General features: G+C 50.2%; 1 protein-coding gene across 1 annotated transcript in view; it reads right to left on the reverse strand.

Annotated features, from left to right (window-relative positions):
- The window catches only part of RBM19 (RNA binding motif protein 19), a 41,027-nt gene that overhangs the window by 15,055 nt on the left and 15,518 nt on the right, over positions 1-10,454 (reverse strand). Inside the window, exons 9-13 of the mRNA XM_027862144.1 lie at positions 9,853-9,924; positions 8,790-8,993; positions 6,470-6,600; positions 4,626-4,744; positions 1,472-1,568 (exon numbers count right to left, since the gene is read on the reverse strand). Of these exons, the coding sequence (XP_027717945.1) occupies positions 1,472-1,568; positions 4,626-4,744; positions 6,470-6,600; positions 8,790-8,993; positions 9,853-9,924 (623 nt within the window). The remainder of the gene's footprint in view (positions 1-1,471; positions 1,569-4,625; positions 4,745-6,469; positions 6,601-8,789; positions 8,994-9,852; positions 9,925-10,454) is intronic.

Raw genomic sequence — 10,454 nt, forward strand, 5'->3', positions numbered from 1 at the left:
CCCAGAGAAGAACTACCTCATCTCAATGCAGAGGTGGGGGACTACAGATGTGGAATATTGCCTCTACTGTCAGACATGCTCAACAGCTGAACTGCTTTTCCTTCTCTCTGTCTCTCTCTTTCTCCCTCTCCTCCCTCCCTTCCCCTCTCTCTCTCTTTTTCTCTCTCTTGTCTCTCTCCTTCCTCCCTGTCCTCTCTCTCTCTGTCTCTATCTCTCTCTACTCTCTCTCTCCTCCTTCCCTCCCTCTCTTTGTCTCTCTGTTTCTCTCTCTCTCCTCTCTCTCTCTCTAAGTCCTTGTTATAAGAGATGGCTCAGTGGATAAGGAGGGATGTAAATGTGAGGTACACAAAAAGCTATTTTTTAAAAATATTAAAGTGTATTTAAAATGAACACCATGACCCCAAAGTTTTCTTCCAGCCCTGACTGTCCAAGTCTCTGGTCCCATAACACCCTGAGGGCAGCAGAGAACATAGCTGAATGACCACCAGAGAGCTAGGATAGAATTCTGAATGCTAGGAAAACCCTAGTTGATGGGAGGTGATTCCCTCTGCCCCAAATCCTGGGCACAGCCTCCATGCCCACGATGAGTTAGTACAATCCCTCCATTAGATTGTAAGCCCCTTGAGGGCTTGCCTCTTTTTGTATCCCCGGCACTTAGCACAGAGTCTGGCACATAGTAGGAGCTCAATTAATGTTAACTGCTTGATTGATGTAGTAGAGAGAATGCTGGATATGAGATCAGTAAGTCCTGGATCTGAATCTCTCCTCTTGGCCCTCACTAGCTACATGACTAGGGGCAGGTCACTCACCTCTCTGAGCTTCAGCTCAATTCAAAGAGCATCTCTCAAGGGCCTAATGCGTGCAAGGCATGCTGGGGATACAAAGGCAATAAAGAAACAGTTCCTGCCCTCGAGGGACTTACCATTTTCTCCTCTATAAAGTGGAGATGGTAATACTTGCCCAGGGCTCTCATGAGGAAACCTTAAAGCACTAGAAAAATGGGGCTGGTTATTATTTCTGCCACCGAAAAACAGGCAGCACCCTTTAACTGAGCCCTCTTCTACCTTCTAAATGGTAACTGGCAGACAGAAGGTGATTAATAAGTGCTTCTTGGTTGATTGGCCAGAACTTGGCCAAAAGAAATAAATTTCAGTCTTTTTTCCATTTTCATAAGCCAAGCAGGGCCTTCAGCTTATCAAGGATAGCAAATGATGATGGCAATAGTCCTTTTCAGAGGATCCCAGGCTCCTGGAGTGTGTGGTTTATGGGCTTAACAAACAAACAGACTAAGTCTGGGCATCTGTTCAAAGGACCACTGCAGAACTCTTTGTTTCAATGGTACCACTCGTGACCTCAACTGGTATCCACACTCCAGGATGGCCTTAGGCTAATTCCTTTCCCCAGAATTTGCTCAGGGCCCCGGGGCTCTGGCCTACAGGGTTGGTGCTCCTCTAGTAGGATTCTCACTCACATGGTCGAACACTTGACTTTTTGTGGCGTTGTACTTCTGTGCAACAGCTTCAGCCACGGCATTCGTCCCCATAAACAGTGTATTCCAATTGTGAGAGCTGAGGAGATAAAGGTGAGAAGGAAATCCTGCGTTATCTGGATTGTATTTAAGATCACAAAACTACCAGAGGAATACAAGCACTGCTTTCCACACCAAGAAATCTCCTTTTTAGGTAAGGAAACTGTGAGGACCAAATGAGGGGCAGACCACCCACCAGGAACACTAACAATACTTTCTCCAGCATGCTCTGAGCAGCATTTCAGTTCGTTTCAAGAATTATGATTTTTCTTTAAAATCTGTGACTCATAGACACAATCTAGATTCTGCTTAGTCGGCCTAGAGTCCAGGTGAAGCCCATGTCTATAGCTGATGTTTATCTGAATTAACTCAGAGTCAAGAGAACAGGGAATGTGGAATAATGGATAGGTGGCTGAGTTTAGAGTCAGGAAGACTTGAGTTCAAGGTCTACCTTTGAAAAAACAAATTGATTAACCATGGTAAAGTCACTTAACTTCCCAGTCCCTAGGACAATATAAAGAGCACTAACTCTAGAACCACAAGACCTGGGTTTAAATCCCACGTCTCTTGCTTTCTACCTATGTGAGGGCAGCACAGCAGATAGAACTCTGGACTTAAGAGTCAAGAGAGTGAGAGTTCAAAACCTACCTCAGATAATTACTAGCTATGTCACCCTAGGAAAGTTCTTTAACCCTCTCAGCCTCAGTTTCCTCACATATAAAACAAGGATGTTGGACTCAAGAAACCTTGAATGTCCCTTTCAGTTCTAAATATATGATCCTACATCACCTAAGGTTCCTGGCAGCTCAGCTTCCTCAACCATAAAGTGATTTGAGTATCTGCCCTGGATCTGTGATCTTATGATCCTTTCAGTACCTCCAAGCTACTCTCTAAGACTGAAAATTAGAGGAGAGTCGCTAATCTTCACAGGGAGTTTCCACACTGGGAGTTCCTCTTTATGAAAGCACAGGCCGGATCCACTCAGCTCCACACCCTCCACTCCTGGCAGAAGCCACAGAATCCGAGGGCAAGGATCTCAGATGCCATCTATCTGAAACTTTTCATTTTATAGATGAGAGGACTGAAACCCAGGGATGCCATGTGATACCGAGGAAAAAGGGTTGAACATGGGCATCCCAGGACCAACATTTGCATCCTGGCTCTGCCACTCATTACCCACGTGACAAATTTCTTTATCAACAAAATGATGCGGTTGCACCAGATGACCTTTGAGGTTCCCGTATGCCTCTGGATTTATGATCCTAGGATGTAAACACAACAGTCTGCAAAGGAAGACCATGGCCACAGCTACAGGCTGAAGAGGCGATAAAGACACAGAGAACAGAGGGCCGGGGAGGGGGGCAGCGAAGGGACGACCTGCAAATCTTGTTTTAAACCCTATCCGTGCTCAGATTTTAAGGTCTTTGATCAGAACTGCCAATGAGCCAGATGCTTTGGGTATTTCCCATCACATTTAGCTAAATCTCCCCTCTCAGCGGTTTGTTCACTTGGTAGATTTTCTCTGGCATGGTTTCAATACACCAGGCTGGCTTTCCTCCACCACTCAGTGCCCTCCTGGGCCCTCCCACTGCCATCTACTGTCAGCATCATCACCCGGCGCCAGACAATATCACAAAGATCAACCATATTATAACACATGGCAACATCCAGCCCAGATGAGAATGCAGGCTGCGTGGCATTGTCCAAAGCTGGGTTTTGTGTTTTTTTTTTTTTTTTAAGGCAATTGGGGTTAAGTGACTTGCCCAGGGTCACACAGCTAGTAAATGTCAAGTGTTTGGTCTGAGGCTGGATTTGAACTCAGGTCCACCTGACTTCAGGGCTGGTGCTCTATCCACCAAAGCTGTGTTTTGACCCTTCACCAAGCATAACAGAGGGCTCACTCCATAGTCTCAATTCTGCAATGGGAAGTTTGGGGAGGGGTCCGGATGGAGACGTATAATTCACTGTTAAAGGACAGAGTCACACAGGTATTAATATCACATTTCTGGAGATGGAAGGGACCCTCGAGGCCCTCATTTTACAGAAGAGGGACTTGAGGCTCAGGGAGCTATGTGAGCTTGCTCAGGGACGGCGTAAACGTCCGACATTGCACTTCCCTGGGACACTAGACAGATGGGGTGAATTTAGGCCTGGTCCAGGAAGGGGCTAGAACGTTCAGTGTGGCCAGCACTTCAGGGTCCTAACGCTTTCTCATCCTGCCCGGAGTGCAATATACCTTTGCCTGACCTCCTTTTTCTAAATTCTTTAGCCCAACAGCTGGAGAACAGGGACCTCTTAGTGTTCAGCTTGAAGACGTCTCTTACACCCCATGTCTAACTTTTTCCTCCCTGCCTGTATGGATCATAGGTTCACAGATTTACAGCTAAAAGGAACCTCAGAGTTCAGCTGGTCCAATGTCCTCGTGTTCCAAATGAAGAAACCAAGGCCCAGAGAGGTGGGCACTTGCCTAAAGTCACACAGATACTAAGGAACAGCTGGAATTCAAATCTGGGTAATCCAACTGCAGAAAATAATAATGACAATCATAACTGCAAACATGTAGACAGTGCTTGAAGGCCTACAAAGGGCTTTTACGTATATTACCTCATTTTCTCCTCACAACCGGTCCTAAATGACAGACAGGAAACTGAGGCTGGGGGTGGGATGGGGAGTCATGCAGCTAGAAAGTTTCTGAGGGTGGATTTGAACTCAAGACCAGCTCTCTAGCCTCCACATCCTATCACGCATGTCAAGGTGACCACAATTCCTGAACCCCTCTCTCTGCGATACTTCATTTGGGGCCATGGGTGCACACCCACATGCCCACATACACTCTCTCACTCATGGTTGACATCCTTTAAGGTGGGCAAAGCGCTCCACATGCATACTCTTATCTGAGCCTCACAACAACCCTGGTCCCCATGCAACCAATGAGAGGGAGGCTCAGAGAAGTCACCAGTTTGTTCACGGTAGAGGAGCGCATACATGCCGGGGCAGGAGTTGAACTCAGGTCTGCCAGGCTCTAATCCTAGCACTCTGCACCACGAGGCCTCGCTGCCATGCCCTCGGAAGGCACCCAGAGAGTAAAGACAAGGACCTGGAACTGCTGGCTTTGTCCTTCAATGCCTTCTTCTTCTTGTAGGAAGATGATGTTGCATCTGCGCCTTCGCTGGTCTCCTTCTTAATGGTGGAGGGTAACACGTGGAGCATCCGGCCCTGACGGGGGAAGAGAAACCTCTTAACAAGAGCCCTGAGCTCCCAGCACCTTAACCTCTTACCCCGGCGGATGCCAGGAGCCTTTCCAGGGCGCTGCCTTACTTCACGGGCTGACCGTCCCATCATCCTGATAGAGGCCACTGACATTTACATGGCCCTTCCCCATTTGCAAAGCCCTTGAGAAATGACCTCTGTCAAGCTTCGCAGTAACCAGGAGAGGTGAGTAGGCCCATTCACAGGCAGCATCTCCACACCCCCATCTCACGGACGAGGGAGCAGGCTCCAGGAAGGACAATGCCTTTCCCACAGGTCCATGTCTCGTTTCTACTACTTGCCTAATTTTGGGCAAGCTGTTCAATTTCTCTGTGTCTCCATATATTCATGTGTAAGATGATGGGGTTATATGAGATTTCTAAGGATCTTAAATAGGGTCACAGGATTTTATGATCACACATTCTTCAATTCAATTCAACAAATAGTCATGGACCCATCCTCCCCAACCAGCTACAAATCATTTTGATAGAAGCAATGTGGAGTAGGGGACTGGAGTAGGACAGATTTGGAGTCACAAAAGTTTTGGTTCTAATCCTGCTTCTGATCTTACTAGTGATCTGACCCTGCCACTGACCACACTCAGTGGGGGAAGGGTTCGAATGCAGTCCACCCCTCCCTCCGTCACCCCAAGCTGCCTCTACATGGAGATCGCTAGATTAATTTCAAGAGCTTGACACTAGCTTCAATTCAATTTAATCTAAGCAAGCACGCACATTTTTTTTTAAAAGACTACTCTGACAGGGTACTGAGCTAAGTGTGATAGCAGGACCCAAATGGGCCATGCTGCTGCCCTCTGGGCTACCTGCCTTCTACTAGGGCAGCAGTTCTCTAACTGTGGGGGCTCTGGATCCCTTCACTCTCTTGAAAAGGACTAAAGACCCCTGAAAGCTTTTATTTATGTGGATTATAGCTATTGGTATTTACCATATTAGAAATGAAAACGTCTAAGGTATTATTATCAAAGTAGTTTTGACCCTGAGACTATACTTGGAGAACCCCTTATAAAATGGGTAGATGCAAAGTCAGGTAGAGAGGCCTCTCGGGAGGGGTGGGGAGGGAGGGTCAGTGTTCACCTGAGGAGGACGGTAATCAGGAAAAGGCCTAGTGGGGGAGGGGGCAGGCGCCTGAGCTATGCTTTGAGGGAAGCTAGGGAATTGCAAGGCATGAAGTTCAGACATGGGAGGGCATGTGCATGGAGGAAGGAGATGGGATGTCATGTAAGGAGAACAGCTTGCCCAGTATGACAGCAGCGGAGAAGAGTGGAGGGCAGCGGCAGGAAATAAGGCTGGAAAAGCAGGAAGTCGATTGTGGAGGGCTTTCCATGGCAAGGCAAGGACTCTGTATTCTATCCCAGACGCAACAGGGAGCCATGGAAGATTCCCAAGCTGGGGAGGTGGCAGTCAGGCCTGTGTTTTAGAGGAGGGGAGAGGCTGGAGGCAGGGAAGAGGTGGTCAGGGCCTGAATGAAGGTAGAGGCTTTGAGAGTGGAGAAGAGCTGAGGGGGAGGACTGGGGCTGCTGAGGCCGAAGGGACAACACTTGGCACCTGACTGAGCATGGGAGTTGAGAGGAAGCAGACGGTCCTGGGGGCCTGGGCCCGGCTCCCTGGGGGACGGAGCGAGGGCCACCTAACGGGTGCCCACAGAGGTCACTGCCCAGATAGAGAGGTTCACCTGGAAGACCTGTCCGTCCACTTCCGCGTAGGCCTTCACAGCGTGTTCGGGAAACATGTACGTGATGAAAGCAAAGCCCTTCGGTTTCTTGGTCAGACCATCTATGGGATAATGGACTTCAGACAGGGGACCTGGGAAAGAAAAACCATAAGGTCCTGGCGGGCAGTCACCCTATCTGTGCTCACAGGGGGCAGCTGAGGGCGCGGCCCCTAACGAGGGTGTGTGCTGACTTACAAGAACATTGGGAATACGAGGCTCTGCCTCAGTTTACCCAGCCCAAAAGAATGTCTGACCACATCTGGCTTTCAAACCAAGGGCAGGCCATGGGAGGACACAGTTATCACCTTCCACAACATTAACTTCTAAGGTTAATGAATTTTGGCAGAGCTCCGTAAAAAGACTGATAGACTTGGGAGTCTGGAGGCCCAAGTACGAATCCTGCCTCCAACACTGTGCCTGCGCAATAATCTGAGTCTCAGCTTCCTCATCTATAAAATGGGGGTAACAGTACTTGCCACACATAATACACAGGACTGCTGGAAAGCATTGTGGGTCCTCCTGTCTGATCCGAGTTCATCTCAACGGCCTGTTACGGAGCCTCCACCAGCTCTGGGGCGGCAGGACCTTTCACCAGTCCTGGGTTGGCACTTCCAACCTTGGCACGAGCGAGTCCACCCCGGGTCTCACCAGGAGTCCCCTCCCCAGGCTCCCGTCCAGCCAGGGGGAGGCCGCCTCTGCCCCGGGCAGCCCTGCTGCACTCTGGCACAGTCATCACCAGTGGGAAGAGTCCCCTTCTATAAATCCCAAACTTGCTTCCCTACAATCTCCCTCCACCATTCCTCATCCTGACCCCATGGAGGGCGAGGCAGGTCAAATCAAAACCTTCCTCACAGCCTTCAAATATCTGAGGACAGGGCATGCCCCGCACCTAGACCTTCTCGTGTTCAGAGTCGACACCCCTAGCTTCTTCAACTGTTCCTCCTGCGGCATGAACTCAAGGACTTCACCTTCCTGCTGTTTCTTGCACAAGACCCTCCATCTCCGGACGCATTTGCACTGGCTATATCTCATGCCCAGAATGCCCTCCCTCATCCTCTCTGCCTCCTGGCTTCCCTGGCTTCTTTTGAGTCCCAGCTAAAATCCCGCCCCTCTCAATGCTGATGCTTTATCTCTGTTGCTTATTTCCAATTTCTCCTGTCTACAGCTTATTTGCAGAGTTAGACGGTGGGATCTCTGAAGGCAGGGATGCTCCTCTGCCTTTTTTGTACAACCCAGCCCTTAGCCCAAAATGTCTGCTGACTGACGGACTCGCTTCTTTAGACACTCCATGCTAGGACTCCTATGTGGAATTCAAAAACAATGACCCTCAGCTGAACACACTTGATCCAACTGGGCTCCTCACACCCTTAAATATCAGAAATGCATTCCAGACTGCACACCGTGGAGGGCTGGCCCAATGCCCCCATTTCACAAATGAGAGAAATCAGACCAGGAAAGGGAAGGTGGCCTGTCCCGAGGCCCACAGAGAGTGAAGCAGGAGAGGTTCGGTCTCGAGATTCCCTGGGTTCTAATCTCAGCTCGGACATTCGCACCCTGGGTGACTGTGGGCGGGTGATCCCCCCACTGACCCCCCAGTCACCAGCCTCTGCTTCCTCATCTGGAAAACGCAGCACCTGGCTCTGAAGGCCTTTCCAGCCCTCGAAGGAGGATCCTGCAAGCCCGGGAAGCCCAGGCTTCCGGATCTCCCACCCTGAGGCTTTCTTCCCATACTGTCAGGATACCTCTTAATGCATCTGGCTCTGGTGAGTGAACTCACTGGTCCTGGATCTCCCCCTGGTGCTGCCAGGGGTGAGAAGGAAGCCCCCCGCCTCACCTGCATTCCAACCTTCCTCCCACTCCACAGGAGTCGGAAGAATGCACGAGCTCTCATTCCCAAAGGACTATAAAAGCCTTGTTCTCCAAACTATCTCGAGGTAGGAAGGCTGTGCAAATGACTCCATCTTACAGATGGACAAACTGAGGCCCTGAAAAGAACAGGATGATCCCTCCCAATGATATGGTGCTTCAAGTTTTATGAAGTACACTTTTCACTTGAGAATATGCTTTTCCCTCAGTTTGCAGATGTGGAAACCGAGGAGCCAAAAAGACGAATGACTTGCCCAAGGTAACACAGTTCACAAGTAACCAAGTCCGAAGCTAACTCTGGGCCTCTGGTGACAAGTCCAGGCACACACAGACCACCTGACCTGACCTTCTGAAGTCCCCAAGCGTCCGTCGTGATAAACCGCGAACAGCGTGTGCGGCAAACTTGGCCCCTTACCGAACCTGGCAAACATCTCCTCGAGGTCCTCCTCGGTGCTGGTGTATGGCAGATTTCTCACAAAAAGGCGCCCGGACTCGGCCAGCTCCTCCTCCTCCTCGCCCTCCTTGAGCTGTCGGCCCTGCCAGGCCTTCTTGTTGTCCTTCTGGCGCTTCGGGGTCACGCGGCTCCCCTGCTCCCTGAATACCTCAATGTAGCGGCCGCCTTTGGGGGAAACAGATAACGTGGAGGCCCAACTCCCTGCCTCCCGGAGGGGCATGCGGCCAAGGTGAGTGAGCACCGTCAGCGAGACCAGGAAGGGCCACATGGTGCTCAGCCCAAGCCCCCGCCCCCCCCTTTCCCAGCCCTGACATTCCCTGTTCTAAGGGCCCTCCCGGCCCTGACATCCCCTGTTCTAAGGCCCCTCCCAGTCCTGACTTTTCCTGTTCTAAGGCCCCTCCCAGTCCTGACTTTCCCTGTTCTAAGGCCCCTCCCAGTCCTGACTTTCCCTGTTCTAAGGCCTCTCCCAGTCCTGACTTTCCCTGTTCTAAGGGCCCTCCCGGCCCTGACATCCCCTGTTCTAAGGCCCCTCCCAGCCCTGACATTCCCTGTTTTAGGGTCCATTCCAACTCTGACTTTGCTGACTCCTGCATCTCATCCTATCTGACCACTTCTCAGCTTCCTTTGTTCATTCTTCATCCACATCATGCATTTTAGCCAGAAGCACACCCCCAGGCTTCTCCCTGGGCCCTCTTCCCTCTACTCTCCAAAGTCATAAGCTCCCACAGGTTCAACTGCCATTCTATTCAGATGACTCATTTGTCTACATATCTGCTCTGCTGGAGAGGTCCTAGGAGCCTGAGCACGAGGCCAGCAAGCCCCTCGGGAGCCACCAGAACCCTGGCATGGAGGTGGCCGGGGTCACGGAGACCACTTAATCTTAACCCCCTCCATTCACAGATGAAGAAAGCCAGGTCCAGGAGGGTGAAGAGATTGGTCTAAGGTCACACAAGCAGCCAACAGCAGACAGAATCCCTACAGAATCGAGCCCCAGACCCTGCAGGGGATGCAGACCCCGCCTTACCCATGTATTCCCTGTTGTGTCGCAGGGCTTTCTCCACATCTCCTTCACTGCTGAAATCCACAAAGACGTAACCTGACAGGGAACAAAGGAACACGTGAGCTCCTTTCTCGGCCTCAGGGGCTGTGGGGAAGGCCGCCGAGGCATGAACATGTGTGTACATACACATGCACATACACACCCACACAGGCACACTCATAATACAAACCAAACAATGCACACACTCACCACACATGTGTACACATACCATATACATACCCAACAATACACACGTGTGCACACACAACACGACACATACCCACATGTATGGGCACCCCACATACGCATACACATACATATACCAATGCGTGCACAACACACACTACATACACACTTGTATAAACACAAGCCACATACCACAAACACAAACATATACACACACATACACACATTCCACATGAACACAAATATATACATGCATGCACATACCACACACAGAGACATGCAAATATATACACACATGTACATACCACATGCACACACCACATGCACACAAATATATATACACATGCACACACTACACACACAGACATGCAAACATATACACACATGCACATACCACATGC

The sequence above is a fragment of the Vombatus ursinus genome, unplaced genomic scaffold (assembly GCF_900497805.2).
Source record: "Vombatus ursinus unplaced genomic scaffold, bare-nosed wombat genome assembly UNPS02001287.1, whole genome shotgun sequence".
Taxonomy (NCBI): domain Eukaryota; kingdom Metazoa; phylum Chordata; class Mammalia; order Diprotodontia; family Vombatidae; genus Vombatus; species Vombatus ursinus.